Source organism: Centroberyx affinis, unplaced genomic scaffold, assembly GCF_046629955.1.
Source record: "Centroberyx affinis isolate AG114_WGS23_722 - 3 ecotype Tasmania unplaced genomic scaffold, CSIRO-AGI_Caff_v1 ptg006111l_1, whole genome shotgun sequence".
In the NCBI taxonomy this organism is placed as follows: domain Eukaryota; kingdom Metazoa; phylum Chordata; class Actinopteri; order Beryciformes; family Berycidae; genus Centroberyx; species Centroberyx affinis.
Window position 1 is genome coordinate 42,501 of NW_027283107.1, and position 19,769 is coordinate 62,269.

Here is a 19,769-nt window from a genome sequence, read left to right on the forward strand (position 1 = left end):
CGCCTTACACATTCCTACTGTATAAATTGTTAGGCGTGAAAGACGACATGCAGCTTTAGTGGAGTTATTTGTTTTATTACTCAAGAATAAATATTGCAGCCTTTGCAGTTTACTGGACACCAGTAATACCAGTAATACCAGTAGCACCAGTAACTCCAGTAACTCCAGTAACTCCAGTAACTCCATTAACTCCAGTAACTCCAGTAACACCAGTTAACTCCATTAACTCCAGTAACTCCAGTAACACCAGCAACTCCAGTAACTCCAGTAACTCCATTAACTCCAGAAACACCAGTAACACCAGTAACACCAGTAACTCCAGTAACTCCAGTAACACCAGTAACACCAGTAACTCCAGTAACTCCAGTAACCCCAGTAACCCCAGTAACCCCAGTAACACCAGTAACCCCAGTAACACCAGTACCTCCAGTAACACCAGTAACCCCAGTAACCCCAGTAACTCCAGTAACACCAGTAACTCCAGTAACTCCAGTAACTCCAGTAACTCCAGTAACACCAGTAACCCCAGTAACCCCAGTAACACCAGTACCTCCAGTAACACCAGTAACCCCAGTAACCCCAGTAACTCCAGTAACACCAGTTAACTCCAGTAACTCCAGTAACTCCAGTAACTCCATTAACTCCAGTAACTCCAGTAACTCCATTAACTCCATTAACCCCAGTAACTCCAGTAACCCCTAGTAACTCCAGTAACACCAGTTAACTCCATTAACTCCAGTAACTCCAGTAACTCCATTAACTCCAGTAACCCCAGTAACCCCAGTAACTCCAGTAACTCTATTAACACCAGTAACTCTATTAACACCAGTAACCCCAGTAACTCCAGTAACTCTATTAACACCAGTAACTCTATTAACACCAGTAACTCCATTAACTCCATTAACCCCAGTAACTCCAGTAACCCCAGTAACTCCAGTAACACCAGTTAACTCCAGTAACTCCAGTAACTCCAGTAACTCCAGTAACCCCAGTAACCCCAGTAACTCCAGTAACTCTATTAACACCAGTAACTCCATTAACTCCAGTAACCCCAGTAACCCCAGTAACTCCAGTAACCCTATTAACACCAGTAACTCCAGTAACTCCAGTAACACCAGTAACCCCAGTAACTCCATTAACACCAGTAACCCCAGTAACCCCAGTAACTCCATTAACTCCATTAACTCCAGTAACTCCAGTAACTCCAGTAACCCCAGTTAACTCCAGTAACTCCAGTAACACCAGTAACCAGGTGTCAGTTTATCCATCAGATCTTAATAAACCTCCACAGACAGCGCCGTCGTTTTCTCTTTTTCCTCCGTATGAACTTGATACTTTTTTTAATTTTATTTTTATTATAAGTATAAGAGTATTTTATTTTGGTTTTTAAACAAACAAGTAAACAAAACATACAGCCACACAATGACAATACAAAAACGTTCACAGTACATTACCAACGTCTCAAAAATCAATTAACAGACAAAAGAGAGATAGGTCAGCCTTAACCACAGTAGAATGTTCTTTTACAACACTAGTGTGGTGAGAACAGAGAGACCAAGCAGATGATCATTCAGTCATGTGAGATGGGAGATTCTCCATGTAGTTGATAAAAGGTTTGCCATATTTTATAGAAAAGATGTATCTTATTCCTTAGTGAGTAGGTTAATCTTTTCCAGAGGTTTGCAGCTGTTCACTTCTGAGAGCCACAATCCAACTGGCAATCTGACTTCCATTTCATTGCAATGCATTTTTGGCAATGACCAGTAGGATTTCTGTAAGCTTGATGGAATAACTATGTGTAAGATTAGAATTTGGAGGTTGTCCAAAAGGCATATCTCAGGATCCATTGGAAAAGTGACTCCATGAATTGTGGATAAAGCATCACAGATCCCCTGCCAGAAACCTTGTAGTTTACTACACTGCCAAGTAGGGCTGCAACTAACGATTATTTTCATTGTCGATTAATCTGTCGAATATTTTCTCGATTAATCGATTAATCGTTGCAGCTGTACTGCCAAGTGGAATGATGGAAAGTTCCCTCTACTGCACCACATCTAAAACAAAGGGGTGAGAGGTTGGGGTTAAACCCATGTAGCTTGGAGGGGGTGAGATAAATCTGTTTCAAAAAATTAAACAATCTGAATCAATCTATATCTTGAATTTAGTGTACATGTAACTCCACTGCTACATAGGTCCCCCCACAGTTCTGGATCAATCTCTGTACCTAAATCCCTCTCCCACCTAAGTCTAGATCTTTCCGGTTCACGGATTGACAGAAAAGGTAACAGGGCATCATAAACCTTAGAGATGGTTCTAACCATTGGTTGACCGTCATGAAAAAGAATTTCAATGGGTGACATCATGGGTAGCTTCCACTGTCCTTGAAGATTAACCCTTGAACTTGATACTTTAAAGTGACACAAAACTCCAAGAACTGGAGGGAGAACCTGCAGTGTGGAGAAACCAGCTGGAGAGAAAACTCTTCCCTAAATGAACGATGATAATGTAAATTAACGAGCGTTGAGCCTTAAATCCTGAACCAGCAGCTGTCTGGTCCGGTCCGGTTCACTCTGACGGTCTGAATCCTCTCAGGTTCAGGAGACTCCTGAAGGTCTCAGCAGAGCTTCACTGCTGAAGAGCTGAACTGTGTGTGAACAGTCTAATATCATATTGACATGAATCTGAACAGCGGTCTTGTGTTCCTGCAGGTATTGATACGACACTGATATGAACATGAATGTGATCGGTGGTATTGATTCCTCCAGGTACCGGCAGCTCCCCTGGCACCCTGCCTGCCTGCCGCTGGACCTGAGCTGCCGTCACGTGGTGCAGAGACTCGTCCTGGTCTTCACCAACGCTCAGGACCACATCTGGGTCCTGCTGGTCCAAGGTACTGACTGACTGACTGACTGACTGACTGAGCAATCTACAGCTACAGTTTATTGATTATTTATTAGTTTGTCAAACTTGGGTCTCATGTTTTGTTTGAGTTGTTTTAAAGTGTGTTCACACTATTCTACTTTTTTTCTACAAATGTTGCCGCCTCACCTGCTTTCTGTACAGAAAATGAAGATGAATTACTGAAACCCCAACCTGTGTTGATGCTGCATTGCATTCTGGTTCGTCTCCTCCTGTGGGTGGAGAAGTTGGTCTGTAGAAAGAAGCCCTCGCTCTTTGACTCTGAGGGACAGCCTGACGTTTACCACCTTTAAAGGAATAGTTCACCCAAAAATGAAAATTCCGTCATTATCTCCTCACCCCCCATGCCGATGGAAAGTCGGTGAAGTTTCTTAGTCCACAAAACAGTCCTGGAGCTTCACAGCAAAACAGCGTTGCAGCATTCTCCTAAATAATATAATAATTAAATATAATAGTTCAATATTCCTTTAACTTTGATATAAGGTGCTGGCAGTTTGAAAAGAAGAATAATAGCGTGAACACCAACTTAGAAGACAAAATCCGCATTAAGTTCCTTTGTCTTCTCTCAGTGCTTCATCTTTTGTTAATGCCCCCCCCCCCCCCCCCCCCCCCCCCCCTTCAGACCCGGCGCCCCACCTCCCCTCGGCGGTGGCGGTGAAGACGCACGCTGTGACCTGGGCGGCCAACCAGGTGGTGCAGGAGGCGATGCCGTCGTCGTACTACGAGCACGACGTCAACACGCTGGGCGTGTTCAGCCTGCAGCACGGCGGCCGGCAGCCCGGCAAGACGGACGGCGTCTGCTTCAACACGCTGGTGGCTCTGGTGCCGGACCGGGTGCGGCGCGGCGAGGACGGCCGCAGGCTGGACCGGGTCGAGTCCGGACCGCCGCCGCCCGTGGAAAACCCCCGATACCGCTGGTACCGAGTCCAGAACCAGACGATCAGAGAGAAACTGCTGGAACGGACAAAAAACACTTCCATTCTACCCATCCACAGCCTGTACTGACAAATATATAATATTATATCATATTATATTATATTATATTATATTATATATTACTGTTATTTAAATCTTAGCTTTAAGAAGAGGACTCTTATTGTGAGAACAGACAGTCACATTTAACTGTTGGATTTATTCTGAAAGGAGAAAAACATCTAATTTATCAGTGGGCTTTGCGGTGAAGGCTTTTATTGTGAAGGGACCAATGAAATACTAAATGTATCTGTTGGTTTTGAGAGGATGGTCATTATTCTGAAGTAACCAGAGTGGTCTTGTATTTTATTTTATTTTTTTTACTTTTTAGGAAAATTGACTTTTATTCTGAAAGAAACAAAGAGATTTTAGAGAGAGAGTTTAGGTTTGACCAGAGGGCTTTTATTGTGAAACTGTCTGAACACTGAGCACAAAGACAGGAATCTATAAAGTTCTCCACAAGCTTGTGTGTGTGTGTGTGTGTGTGTGTGTGTGTGTGTGTGTGTGTGTGACATGTTACATGAAGATAAATAAGTATATAATTACAGCCTAAATATAACTATAAATATAAGTGTTTGGTTCCAAGATCATTTGAAGTGGGAGGGAGCGGGCCCTGCCGCGGCTGGCCCGGGAGCTGTGGGACCCAGAGCCGCTGAGTCTTTGAGGGCCACCCCTAACATCACATCAACAGGCAAAACTATCTCTTGCCCAAACAGGACTTTATAAGGTGTGAAGCCTGTACTAGCATGAACACTACTCCTGTAAGCCATCATGACATACGGCAACAAAGCATCCCAATTCAATTGGTTATCATCCACGAACAGGGACAACATGGATAACAAGGTGCGATTAAATCTCTCGATCAAACCGTCAGATTGTGAGTGATAAGGGGATGTGCGGGTTTTGTTTATATCCAATAGCCCACACAGCTCCTTAAACAAGTTAGACTCAAAGTTTCTTCCCTGATCTGAATGAATACTGCGGGGGGCACCGAACCGACAAACCCACTCCTCTGCTAGAATACGGGCAACGGTGTGGGTCTCTTGGTTGGGCATGGGGAAAGCTTTTGTCCACTTTGAGTGATAGTCACCAATAACAAGAACATACTTATTCTTTCTTTGGGTTTCTGGTAGGGGACCCAGAACGTCAAGTGCAATACGTTCATAAGGTCGGGAGGAGACTGACAGGGTCAGGGGAGCACGAGGAGGCCGCCCCTGATCTTTACGGGACGCGCAGTCCACACACTCTGCACCACTGCTTCACATCCCCAAACCAACCTGGCCAGTAAAAGTGGCCTTTTACTTTCGCCTGCAATTTCTGGATTCCCAAATGACCTCCAGTGATTGTGTTATGTAATGTGGCCAGAACAGCAGAGACCATTGACTTAGGCAACACAACCTGTACTCTAGAAGCTGCATCAGAATGGGCGGGTGGGACACGAACTAGACGATGGTCCTGTATCTGAAGTTGGTCCCATACAGGGGCATATTTCCTCAGCCCCGGTCTACCCTGCAGGTCTACCTGCCCCGCCCCAGCACCCCCTTGAAGTTGAAGGAGTTGACTAATCTCTTCGTCTTTTTGCTGAGCTTGAACCAGTTCATCTCCAAGATCTGACTCAGGGGACCCCTACTCCCGGGCTTTTACTGCGCAAACTGACGGAACAGATACCTGCTGTGTGGTCAAGAGGTCAGCAGCTAAGGGCCGGGCACAAGCCCCCTCAGCGAAGGCTGGCAACCGAGACAAAGCATCCGCATTAACATGCTGTTTTCCAGGGCGGTGGACTATTTTATAATTAAAACTAGCCAATTGCTCCACCCACCGAGCTAACTGCCCCTCTAGACCCTGGAAATTATGCAACCACCGTAAGGAGCCATGGTCAGTGCGCAGAACAAACTCCTTCCCCAACAGGTAGTGTTTAAAGAACTTTGTAAAGGTTATCATAGCCAATAGCTCCTTTTTAGTAGTGGCATACCTGCGCTCCTCCTTAGTCAATGCCCTATTGGTGTAAGCTATTACACGCTCTGCACCCCCATCCTCCTGGGACAATACCGCACCAATCCCAGCATCACTAGCATCAGTATCTAAAACAAACCGTGGATCGGGATAGGCCAACACTGGAGCGGTAATCAAACTGGACTTTAACTGCATTAAAGCCTGCTGGCAGTCATCCCCCCACCTGAATCTCTTTCCCTTCTCAGTCAGCCGGTGCAAGGGACGCGCTATGTCCGCAAAGCCTTTTACGAACCGCCTATAATAAGAGGCTAACCCAACAAAGCTTTTGACCTCGGTCTGATTCTTTGGTACTGGCCACTCACGTACACTCTCAACCTTAGCAGGGTCCGCCCTGATTCCTTCTGCTGAGATAATATGACCCAGATACTTGACTTGAGTAGAGAAAAGGTTGCATTTGGACGGCTTGACTTTCAAATTAGCTGCACGCAGCTTAGACAGAACCTCATCCAAGCGACTGAGATGCTCTGGAAATGTACGGCCAAAGACAATAATGTCATCCAAATAGACTAGACATGTAGTCCATTGTAGATCTGCTAACACTAAGTCCATGAGCCTTTGAAATGTACTAGGCGCATTGCATAAGCCGAAGCTCAGAACATTAAACTCAAATAGCCCCTGCCTGGTGGCAAATGCCGTTTTAGGCCTGTCTTTGGGATCAACCTCGACCTGCCAGTAACCACTGGCAAGGTCGAGGGTAGAAAACAGGGTAGCATTGGCTAAGCTATCCAAAGCATCATTAAAACCGTTGCCTCTCAGCTCCACTCCCATCTCACCCATAACAACCTGTACGAACAATTCCAGTCCGGTTTCCGTCCTCGCCATAGCACCGAAACAGCCCTCATTAAAATCACTAATGACCTTCTTATGGCTGCTGATTCTGGTTTGATTTCCATCCTCATCCTCCTCGATCTGAGTGCGGCCTTCAACACTATCTCTCACTCCATTCTCCTTGATAGACTCTCCTCTCTCGGTATTACTCACACCCCCCTTCACTGGTTTCACTCTTACCTCACTGGCCGCACTCAGTTCATCCAGCTGAAATCCTTCACCTCACAGTCCTCCCCCGTCACTTCAGGTGTGCCCCAGGGCTCTGTCCTGGGGCCCCTCCTCTTCATTATATACCTCCTACCGCTTGGCAATATCTTCCGTAAATATAGTATCCAGTTTCACTGCTTTGCGGATGACACCCAGCTCTACCTTTCTAGTAAGCCAAACTCCACTCTCCCACCCTCCTCCCTCACCCACTGCCTTTCAGAAATCAAATCCTGGTTCACCTCAAACTTCCTCAAACTTAATGGCAATAAAACAGAACTCCTTCTTATCGGCACCAAAGCCACCCTTTCCAAAACTGACAGTTTTGCCCTTACCATTGATAGCTCCACAGTTTCCCCCTCCCCTCAGGTAAAGAGTCTGGGTGTCATCCTCGACAGTACACTATCGTTTCAATCTCACATCAATAACATAACCCGGTCTGCATATTTCCATTTACGAAACATTAATCGCCTCCGCCCTTCTCTCACCCCTCACACCACTGCCATCCTGGTTCACAGCCTCATCACCTCCCGTCTCGATTACTGTAACTCACTTCTTTTTGGTGTCCCCCACAAATCCCTCCATAAACTTCAACTGGTTCAGAACTCAGCAGCCCGCATTATCACCAGAACCCCCTCCTTTCACCACATCACCCCCGTTCTCCAGCTGCTCCACTGGCTTCCGGTAAAATTCCGAACCACCTTTAAAATCCTCCTCCATACTTTAAAAGCCATCCACAACCTCTCCCCCCCTATCTGTCTGATTTGATCCATATTGCCACCCCCTCTCGCTCCCTCAGGTCCTCCTCCTCCCTCCACCTTTCTGTACCTTCCGCCCGTCTCACCACCATGGGGAGCAGAGCTTTCAGCCACTCTGCTCCCCAACTCTGGAACTCACTCCCACCTGACATCCGCTGCATTGATTCTTTGCCCCAGTTTAAATCCAGACTCAAAACTCATCTGTTTAAAACTGCATACGGTTTATAATCTTTATTTTATTTTAATGTTGTGTTCTTTGTTTGTTGTTTTATCTATTTTATTGTGTTTTTATCAATTTGTAAAGTGACCTTGAGTGTTTTGAAAGGCGCTGCAAATAAAATGTATTATTATTATTATTATTATCAATTCTTGGAAGTGGGTATGCATCTTTGGCCGTGACATCGTTAAATTTCCTATAATCTACACAAAATCTGAGTGCACCTCCCTTCCTTCGAACTGGCACAATTGGTGCGGCCCATGGACAACATGAGGGGCGTATAATCCCATTTTCTTGCATCTGTTTTATATGATCCGAAACCTCCCTTTGAATGTGAAGAAGAACTCTGCGTGGCCCCATCTTGATAGGCTTTGCATCACCAGTATCAATTTGATGCATTGTAAGGTGGGTTCTCCCTAGGTCAGTGTCACTAGTGCTAAAAACCGAAACATGCCTGTGTAGGAGGTCATGAACAGACTGAAGCTGAGCAGAGGAGAGACCTTTCTCTTCCAAACCAAACTCCTTTAACAATGAGGCGCCCGACCAAGGGCGTGTCTTAGAGACCTCTCCACTGTCAGCTGCGTCATCCATAACGGTTATATCGGTAAACAGTGTGCCAATTTTCATGCCTTGTCTTAAGGTTAGGGGATCTTCGGTAGCATTAATGACTCTGACGGGCACTATACCCTGATTCACGTTACAAATGACTCTGGCTACGAACACATCACAGTGTTTGGATAAAGAGGCCAAGGGCTCCAACATACCAGTCGCACACCCCCCAAGGAACCCCTCAACAGCCCCTGAAATTATGAATTCACTTCGGGGTGGCACAATCACATCTGTGCGAACAGTAACGACCTGGGGTGTGATTACATCAGAGGCAGAGATCAGTGGAAACTTTTTACCCAGGAGGTGGCAACACTGGTTGCCCATATCAACAACAGCCCCAAATTTGGACAGGAAATCAAATCCCAGCAAAATATCAGAAGTTGGAACGTCAGCTTCCAGAAACTCTGTGACCAGGGCCAAAAAATCAAACTGGCAAACAGTCTGCCACCGCCCCACTACACACATAGGACTCCCATTGGCAGCAGAAGCATCACCGACATACTCCATCAACTCCCCACCCCCATTAGTCAATTCCAGCCATATTGATTTAGGGATAATGGAGGCATTGGCCCCCGTATCAACTAACACATGAGAATCTGACCCACCTACTTTAGCACGGAGATACATTCCAGACCCATTCTGGTTACGCCAGGCCAATTCAACAGGGTGAGAAAGGGGGGTGGGCATTTGGCCTGCTGTGCCCGCCCCCTCTAGTTTCCCGTCAAATAAGGGCAGTCTCGCCGTAGGTGCCGATTGCAACCGCATTCCCAACACACCTCCCCCCGATTGGAAGCCCAGCTGCTCTGTGTACGGGGAGCTACAGCGCCAGTGCGCACAGAAGTGGCCGTAGCCCTATCAGCGGAAGTTTTAATGGACTGCACAGTACTCTGTAATGCTTTAACCTCTTGACGCAGCCCCTCCACTACTCCCAAAAGCAGCTCCATTTGTTTATCATTTGGGGATTTTTCCTTATAAGCTCAAGTTCCGAGGCGAGATTAATTGCGTCTTCCAACATGGAGGGCTTGGCGCTACGGAGGTTAACGCGCAACTCCCCACTACCAACATGCTCAATAAAATGATCTCTAGCAAAGAGATCACGAGTATCGGCGTCGGCATTTGGATAGGCCTTAATTATCAACCTGCGTAAAGCATTACCAAATTCTCGTGCGGTCTCATTGTGCAATCGCCGTCGTGCTAGAAAACTTGCCCGATTCCAGTCTCCACTATCACAGGGTTCCAAACATCTCCCCAACGCCCCTTTCAACTGTGCATAATCCCCACGGGACTCGGGAGAGAGCCCATTATAAATATCTCGCGCCCGGCCGGACAACAACAGGGACATAAACTTAAGCCTCAACTCCTCATTCCAATGATTCACCTCAGCAGCCATTTCAAATTGTCCTACCCAATCCGACCACTCTCGTCCAGTGCCAGTAAAGGTCTCTGGCATAAACACAGGGCGCACAGTGTTCATAGTGGGGGGAAGGTGATAATTTAACGCAGATGTGTGGTTAGACTGAGCTGTACTGCTCCCTGGGAGTTGTGTGTTCTCAGCCTCCAACATATTAAAGCTAATTAGATCCCACCGCTGCCACCAGTGTAATAAACCAGCCCGGAAAGGGCTCTGTCGGAGACTAAGCAAACACAGGACAACTCAGGAGTATGGAAAAATAGATACGTCTTTATTTTATTTAGAAGGTCTAAAATTCATAGGAGGGAATAACAGGTGAGCCACAAAGGTCCCCAACTACACCTAACATGGGTGTTTCTATATACTGCCTTCAGGTAAACCACTACAAACTGAATCAACACAGCACTCAGGATTCCACACACGTGAAAAGACCGCACACAATGCATGCGAACACACCGCAACCCTGAACTCCATGCTAAAGGGCTACCCAGAGCGCCCCGGTTACGCACTCCAAATAAGGGCAATAAAAGGAATCCCCAATCCCAGGGTAGTTTGGCAACCCACAATAACCCTCCCAGTTTTCCTCTTCAATTGCTGCAACCTAACAAAAGACAAACACGGGTAGGGAAGGGATACACAAATTACACATATGAAAGACTAAACACAAATGAAATAAGGGTTAAAACTTAACTCGCCCGGCTGGCGAGACCCTCCCCCGGGGTCTAAGCTTGTAGCACCGTCCGACTCCCCGGGGAACAGTGGCTTTGGTCGGGCAGTGCGGGCAGCGCACGGCGGCAGGCCGAACGCCGGAACACAGAGCTGGAGAACGGAGGCGAATGCACACCCTCCTAAAGTCCCCGGCCCTCTCTAACTAAAGGAGGCAACCAGCCTCCCCTCCTGACTCTGGAACAGCTCCCCTACCTGACTGTCTTCGCCGCCGGCAGCACTACCAGCTGCGAACGGCACCCTCCCCTCCAGGATGTGCGAGCTCGCAGGATCAAACACGGCCCTCCAGCTACCACGAAAACTCCTGGCTCTGTCTTTTTAACCCCAGAGTCTCATGCAGAGCCGAGCGGCTGTAGACAATCAGTCCATGATTGCGCAACACCCCCCCCCCCCCCACCCGAACGTTTCCTCCCACAACAGGTTTACCACAATATGATGGAATGTACTTCCGGACATAGTCCCTCATCTGAAGGTATCTAAAGAAGTTTGATTTACCAAATTTAAATTTGTCAACTAGTTGTTGAAATGAAGCAAAACTCCCATCAATGTATAGATCTAATAGGGTCGCGATTCCAGCATCTTCCCAAATCTTAAAAGCAATATCTGAAGTAGAAGGGGCAAATGAGGGATTTCCATTAATTGGCATCAGGAGCGCTAAAGAGCTCAGATTGGCGTGTTTGCTCAGTTGTTTCCAGATGTCAATCGATGCGTGTATCACTACATTACCCCGATATTTAGACTTGGGAAGTCTGGAGGGGGCTAAAAGAACAGCCCCCCGGTTATATGGATGGCAGTCTTCCCTTTCCAGTAGTAACCATTTAGGGGAGGTAGTGGAGAGATGAAAATAGAACATCAATACTCGGACATTTGTTGCCCAGTAATAGCGAATGAAATCAGGTAGGGCTAAGCCACCCTCCACCTTGGGCTTGCATAAATGACTTTTTTTTTATTCTGTGAGATTTGTTATTCCAGAGAAACGGAACTGAATCAAATTTTTTGAAAAAGGTTTTTGTTAAATAAACTGGGAGATTTTGGAATAAGTAGAGCAGCTGAGGTAGGCAGATCATTTTAATTGCATTAACTCTACCAATAAGGGAAAGGGGCAAAGTCTGCCAGTATTGCAGACAGGACTGTAACCTGGAGATAAAGGGAGGGAAATTTTCTTTAAACAGGTCCTTGTGTCTCATAGTGACCTGTATACCCAAATACTGTAGGTGAATTTGTCGTGAGTCACCTTGAATGGAAATGAGTTCAGTATATTTGGATTATGCAGCCTGACTGGCATGAGCTCGCTCTTAGTCCAATTAATACGATACCCAGAGATGGTACCAAAGGAAGTGATCACCTCCAATAAGCGAGGAATGCTCACGTCTGGCTTTTTGATATATAATAATATATCATCAGCGTAAAGGGAAATTCTATTATGCGTCCTGTCTGTGTCATACCCGGAGATAAGAGGATCGTTTCGTATATTATGGGCTAAAGGCTCTATTGCTAGAGCAAATAGTAGAGGCGACAGGGGGCAACCCTGTATAAATCCCGTCTGATCAGGATGGACGATTTTACCGATCACTTGGTTTAGTCTCAAAGCTAGAACCTTAGCCAGCAGACGTGCGTCTAGATTAAGTAAAGATAAAGGCCGATATGAGCCTACTTCTTGGGGGTCCTTGCCCTTCTTTGGAATAACAGTTATAACTGCATCATAAAGTGTTTGTGGTAATCCTTCAGTCTCCAGTGCATAGACAAACATATTGTGCAGATATGGAAGAATAGTTGCTGACATTTTCTTATAAAATTCTGGGGTGAACCCGTCGGGCCCAGGAGCTTTACCGTTCTTCAAACCATTAATTGCAAGTTGTATTTCTTCCAGTGATATAGCTTGGTTTAAGAAGTCTGTATCTTCCTGGTCTAGACCAGGGAGATCACAGTTTTGCAGGAATTTTTCAATGGAAGTGGGGTCGTTGCTTGTCCTGGAGCGGTATAAATCCTTGTAAAACTCAAAGAATCTATTATTGATTTCCTTAGAATTAGAAAGTCGTTTCCCTGCACTACACTTAATACTCTGGATAGTGCGGTCACTTACCATTTTTCTGAGTTGTCTGGACAGCAATCTATGTGGTTTTTCCCCATATTCAAAGAATGTCTGTTTCATATATAAAAAGGATTTAGTTATCTTGGAGGTGAGAATTTTGTTATATTGGTATTTTAATGACAGAATCTTTTGATATAATTCCCTAGAGGGGTTTTGGGCATTATCTTTGTCTAATACCTCAATTTGTTTCTCCAGGTGCTGTAGTTTCTCCTTATTAATTTTATTCTGGAATGCCTCATAAGAAATAATGTGCCCCCTCAAAAAAGCTTTGAGGGTGTCCCACAGTAGTAATGGGGAGGCATCTGGACCTTCATTAGTCTCACAGAAGGTCTTTATATGGGTTTCTAAGGTAGTACAGAATGTAGGGTCTGTAAGGAGTACAGGGTTTAGCCGCCAACTATTGTGTTTAGTAGTATTGTCTTCCAGGATTACAGTGAAAGATAAGGCGGCATGGTCTGAAATTATTATGTTGTGATATTTTACAGTCTGTACATCGGGTAGCAGTTTAGCATCTATAAGAAAAGAATCGATTCTGCTATATGTGTTATGCACTGGAGAGAAGAAAGAGTAATCTCGGCCAGTAGGATTTAAGACTCTCCAAATATCCACTAGATTTGAATTGGTGGCAAATGATGTAAGCAACTCAGCTGTGTTGGATTTTCTTGGGTTTTGTTGTGAAGATTTACCTAGGTAAGGGTCTAATACACAGTCAAAATCCCCACCAATTATCAGATTGGTCTGAGGCGTGAGAGGCGTAAAGTGTGAGAACACTTTACTATAAAAATTGGGGTTGTCAAAGTTGGGGCCATAAATATTTAGTAATGTTACTGGACATGAATATAGTTCCCCTGTGACAATAAGAAATCTACCCTGATTATCTGTAGTTGTATATATGTGCTTAAAGGGAATATTTTTCCTGAGAAGTATGGCAACCCCCCTTGCTTTTGTAGAAAAAGAGGAGTGAAAGGTCTGTCCTATCCACCTGCCTCTAAGCCTAGAATGTGCTACATCTTTAAGGTGCGTTTCCTGCATAAATATGCTAAGTCTGCTGATATAGATTTGAGGTAAAAAAGTATCTTCCCCCTTTTTATTGGGTTATTCAACCCCTTAACATTAAGAGAGGTAAACGTTATCCCTGGTAGGCCTACGCCCCCTGTCGGATCAGCTATAGTCGCCGTCATGTAAATTTATGCTGTATTGGGAAATATAGATCTCTGAGCCAGATGCTACCGTAATTTGAAAAGGACCCCCCCCCCCCAGCCCCCGGAACTCCATAAGAAAAACAACAAGCAAAGGGCAGAACAATACACACATGAACAGGTCTAGTCGTAGCACAAGAACGACACGACACCCCAAATACAAAGGGGGGCTAAGCCAGAGAAGCCGGCTAGAAACACTACCTCAACAAAGAACCAAATCGACACGAACCTGACAGATGCAGACACTGAATTATTAAAATGATTAAAAATTGGTAACTGAGGTTGTGGCACCACAAAGTACTTTCTGGAACACTGGATGGTAGATTGATAAACAAGCGAAAACATACAGCCTGTCAGCAGGTGTGAGCGACGGCATTAAACAGATTTATCAGCAGAGCAGTGGCAGAAAAAAAAAAGTTTTGACCTGAATCCAAAATAATTATAGTCAACAACAAGGACATTGCTGCAACAGGCGGAGAACAGACTGAGACCAGCCTGTCCAATGTGGACCGGACACTCCGGACACCGGATTGTGATAGATAATTTTCATTTGAATATATTTCTCTAAGCCTGCAGGTCCTCCCTGAAGGAGAAGGTGGGGCAGAGGTCCAATAAAACAAAATCTACTGAGTCGCCCCTCATCGCTTTCAATTAAAAGGTTGGTGCGCAACTCAACTCAACTATTGAAGCCTAAGGAATTTTATATTAATAATTATGAAAATGCCTATTCATTTGATTGTCTGTTCCTGTCGTTCTTGGCGGTCTTTCATTTTCAAGCACTTGGTGCTGTGCGTAAGCACGGTCAGAGCTGTGCTTAAATTTACACACGTTCTCAAGCATAAGTACAAATCGATAAATCCGACTCTTTGCTTAGAAATGGTCATACGCATGGTTTACACACATATTTGTACTTATGCACTCTTGATAAATGAGGGCCCAGGAACTTCTCACAAAACCTCACTTATGCCACCTAGAGGATGTTTTTATCCAAAGCACCTGACAATTCCATGAGTGCATTAAATTAGGAGTAAATAAAAAAAAAATCTGAAGAATTATTTAAATAATGCTTTAAAAGGTATCAAAAGGGGAAATCAGGGTGTGTACTCACAAACTGGTCTTGGATATTTCCCTTCCTAAGAACAATCTTCAGACCCTCTGGTGTGACCGTGGTGATTCTGTCCTGCTCCACCCTCCCAAACCTAGAACCAATAAGAGCACAACTCAAGAATGATGTCATCACACTGAGGAAGTTCAGTCTTAACGGGACCAGAATTTTTTTGTAAGGACTGTTGTTATTCAGACATCGAGGAGGAAAATGGGGTAGAAGGTTGCTGACTAGCAAGATAGCAATAAAATGGCAACGCAAGGTCTATCAATCAATCAATTAATCAGTCCAGTCCATTCTTGGTCTCAAGAACACTTTTTACTCTTGAACTTATCTCGGTCTCATGCCTATTTTGACTTGGACTTGGCTACCACTATGGGCTGCTGATGTCAACTTTTCCCTGCCTTTCTAAAAATATAAAAAGTGGGTAATTTTATCAAGGGTTGGTTTACGTTTTCCCCACCCCTACAAACAATTTAAGGGATTTCACCTGTAGAAACCTGTGTATGTAATGGTCTTCAATTCTGTGCCCTGATTTGTCAAAATCCTTTGCACTGATTTGTTGGATGTTGAAGGGTAAGATTCAGAGCGAATTTGCAGATCTAGATCTCTGTTCATCCTTAAGAAACTCTGTAATCATTATTTTTACATTTGGAAAGACATGTACTACATTGGTCTTGTTCTTGAATAGGATTCGCTCTGGTCTTGATTTTTATTTGGTCTTGACCCCATTTGCACATGGTCTTGGAACTGACTTGGACTTGACTAATGCGGTCTTGACTGATTGTTTGCTTCCACAAATTGTGACTCAACCTCTTAGGGTGCGATCACACCTACAGTTTGTTTGCTTTGGTCCGAATCATAGATGAAGATGAAGTTTACTTTGTAACATTTTTGTATTTGGTTCGTTCAGGTTCACACTGCCCAAATACAGTCGAACCAGGGCTTGTACACAAAAGTCACATGGAGTCACAAGTAGCTTGCTTATTGGACAGAGTTTTGGTAACCAGTCACCCTGTGAGATTTTGTCAGCTGTGGATCAGGGGAGTCATAACAAATCCAAAGCGTTAACTACAGACTTCTCTGTGCTCTGGAGCCTAAATAATGCCTCTTACCCTGCTCTCTCTGCCCCTGCAGGCCTGAAGTTTCCCCTGGGGCTCGGAGCTCCCAGGCCTCTCTGAGATCCAGTTCCTCTCCAGCCAGCTCCTCCACCTCTTCTTCCTCGTCCTCCTGCTCTGTCGCTCATCCCATGGCCCCTGGGTGATTGGCCACCATGGCCCCCCTGACCTCTCCCCCAAGACCCTCTAAGAGGAGAAAAACAATCAGGGATCAAGCAGTGTCATAAAAACACTACTACTCTCTATCGGACACTGACTGATAACTAACATACTTCCACCTATGGCTAGTTCATGAAACCTTTGCATTTGCTACATCTGTTTTGTCTAGTAGGTCTTTTCATGGAAAAATCCTGGCATGCAGGAAGTGATGCATTTTAAGTTAATATAAGAAAATATTATATAAATGCATTTTACTTGGCAAATGATGCTAGCTAAATATTTTCCAGCTATACACGCCCTCCAATAATCAATCAAGTGAAATATTTGCAATAAAGTAAAAGTAAAATCATTGTTTGCTGTCCCGGTTCACCCTTCTATGCATGCATGCCCACATGTTCCAAGTAGCCATTTCCTTTTTCTAGGGAGATACTTGCCAAAAAAGTTGACAACCACTCCAACAGTTAATGTTATTGAAATGTGGGATAGATAGCAAATGATGACAATATTCCATTTAGTTAGTTTCCACCACTGTCCCTGTAATCTGTCGGTGTGCATCAACACTGCCAGGGTTAAAGGTTCCAATCCCACTGGGACCAAATGTCATATCTTTTTATCATATCCTAATCAAGAATAAAGGTTGTTATAATGATCTGCTTTACTTGAATTTACCTTGGAGACCCTCTGCCTCTTCCGTCTACCTGCTCTGGTAATGTCATCTCAGGTCCAAGGTCAGAGAACTCTCTGTTTACAGCCTTGGCCAGGGAACTCACTGTGTTATCGTTGTTGTCCACCAGGTGAATCTCAGTCAACGAGCCCAGACCTCCCCGTCTCTCACAGCACTCCCGCACTGCCTGAGCTATGGTCTCAACGCAGAGTTCAAGAGGAAAGCCAAACACACCAGAGCTGATTGCCGGCAAAGCAACAGTGGAGCAGTTGAATGCCGCTGCCTGTCTCAGACTTTCTTTAACAGCGAGCTTCAGACGTAACACTGCCGTCTTCTTGTCAGAATCAGAGAACCGCGGACCGACTGTATGTACTACGTACTTGCGAGGCAGGTTACATGAATCTGTTACCACAGCGTCACCTGGACGGAGATGGACGTTTTTGGAGATGTAGTCGTTGCTGAGTTTCTGCAGTCATGGTCCTGCGGCCTCGAGCAGGGCCTTAGTCAGGCCCCCGATGTGCTGCAAGTCCTCGTTGGCTGCGTTGACCACTGCGTCGACCTTGAAGCTGCAGATGTCCGCCTTGCTGACTGAAATCAGAACTCCGCTGGCTGTCTGCACTTTGCAGTAGCTTGACGTTCCAAGGCCATATTCTTCCTCATAGTACTCTTCCTCCTCTTCCTCTTCATTCTCTGGACACAGCACTACCACACAGCTGAACTCTTTCATTACTGTAGACAGAAACAGGCTTCCTTGAGACAGGAAATACTTCTTTGCCCCGAGTCTGTCGACTGAGAAGTCATCAGTGAAGAGAGAAGCAGCCAATTCCTGAAAGCAGGCCTTGGCTTTCTGGACGTGAAGACGAGCACCAGAGATGTTGATTCTCGGCCTTGTGGAATTGAAATGGACTGTCACCTCATCAGCTTTGGCAATACTGGTCCAGTCTTTTTTCTCCTGAATGAACTGAACAACAGCGCGGGACTTGACATGAATGGCTTCTTGAACTTGTGAGTAATTCACAACAAATTCCTTCAGGCTGCGGCTGACCTCTTTCACTGGATTAAGGAAGCCGGCCACTGTTATTTTGTCTCTTCTCTCTGGGTGGGTCTGGATAACCACTGTTCTCTTCTTTGAGGAGTTGTAGGTGTCTAAAAGTTGTTGGTTAAACGCCATCCACTTGGGCGTCTTCAGAGTCCTGCACCGGGTCGGGTACCTGCGGGTTGTGTAACGGGTGAAAAATATATTTATATAAATTCACGGGTATGGGCACGGGTAAAAATGAATCAAATGCGGGCGGGCAGCGGGTGAGAACAAAGATATGTTTTTTTTTTCCAGGAGAAATCAGAAATGAAAATGATTGTGCAGTATTTTTAACATCTAAATCAGCTATTATTATCAAGCCTAATCAGCCGCCAGGATTTATTTTATTGTGAAAGCCTACGACACAACCTTTGACCACATCCGGCCAAATAATGGGACGTCACTGATCCGACAGGCAACAGGACAGCGATGTAGGCTAGCTGCTATTATTATTTTAAATGTCAGTTTCATTCAAATGAATAGGAAGTAAAAATCTGAACGCTACAAACTGGTCCAGCTGCATTCAGTCTTGGTCAGTAGTTTATACTGGTTTTCATGGCGGTCGAGTGCCAAACAACTCCCTTGTTAAAACTAAGTGGAATATTGTAGGAAGCAATAGGGCTGATGGGGAATGTAGTTTTGTGGAGAAACACTAGGACTAACAATACTACTGGTGTGAGATAGAGGAGACCAATCGTCTAACCATGCTGTCACTTATTTACTCTCATTACACCAAAGTGACACTATTAATTTGACAATGACATATTAATGGTTGAAATGGTACACCTGGCACCTTTAAATAGCCTTTACTTACTGTAACCCACTCAAAATAGCCTATAATCAGGGTGAACTTATTTCCAGTCTTTTTCCCATCTGCAATAGCTATTTTAGTCCAGCAGAGGGCAGTGGTAGCGCTGCAGAGAGAAAAAACAACAACAGCGCTTCCCGGTTAGAGAGAGAGTAGAACGAGAGAGCGGAACGGTAGCAAGCTAAAGCAGGAAGGAAATGAGCCACGCGGAGTAGAAAGTATAAACGAAGGTAAAAAAGTTAGTTTAAAGGTTCTTCCGAACGAAATCCGTCCCAAAATGGAGTACGAGGAGTAACTGGTCGAAGTTCTGTCGAGGATTTAATGATTGTGTATTCCATTCTCCGGTGAGTGTTTGTTGAGTATTTGTCATTCTGTGCTAGCTAACATAGCTAACATAGCTGAGTTACAGAGAATGAAAAGTTCTCTTGGTAAGAATTCATGTCATTTAGGTTTTCTGAGTTGTGTGTTTTACAACGTGGCAATTTCTTGATAAGACATTTACTAAAAACCAATCGGAGTAGAACTTGAGTTGAATAAACTAAAACACAATTAGAAGGAATTAAGGAAAAGCTCGTCATGTTGCTGTGTGTTATGCTAGCAGCAGAGTTTTACATGTGCAGCAGCTAGGAGGATTGAATGTGTAGTAATCTTGAAGGTACTGTAAATTCATTAATTTGGATTTTTGAGTTGATTAGTTCCAGATCTGGTAATATTTTCAATTAAAAGAGAATAATAATGTTGCCCTGCTTACGCAGGTTGGTTTTTTTATGCACCTGATGATTTGTGAGAGAAAGAGACTGTTCGTTGGGCAAATCGCCGATGGACATACAACAGACTAGCAGAGGACGTAGGACAGAAGAGCAGAGGAGCGTCTCACCAGTCAAGAGGA

The 19,769-nt window shown here is 44.8% G+C and overlaps 1 protein-coding gene across 1 annotated transcript in view; it reads left to right on the forward strand.

Annotated features, from left to right (window-relative positions):
* Positions 1-4,354, forward strand: part of LOC139638103 (8-oxo-dGDP phosphatase NUDT18-like) — a 9,246-nt gene extending 4,892 nt beyond the window's left edge. The window contains exons 6-7 of the mRNA XM_071512135.1: positions 2,766-2,890; positions 3,542-4,354. Coding sequence (XP_071368236.1) covers positions 2,766-2,890; positions 3,542-3,924 — 508 coding nt within the window. The 3' untranslated portion in view covers positions 3,925-4,354. The remainder of the gene's footprint in view (positions 1-2,765; positions 2,891-3,541) is intronic.
* Positions 4,355-19,769: the final 15,415 nt, after the last annotated feature.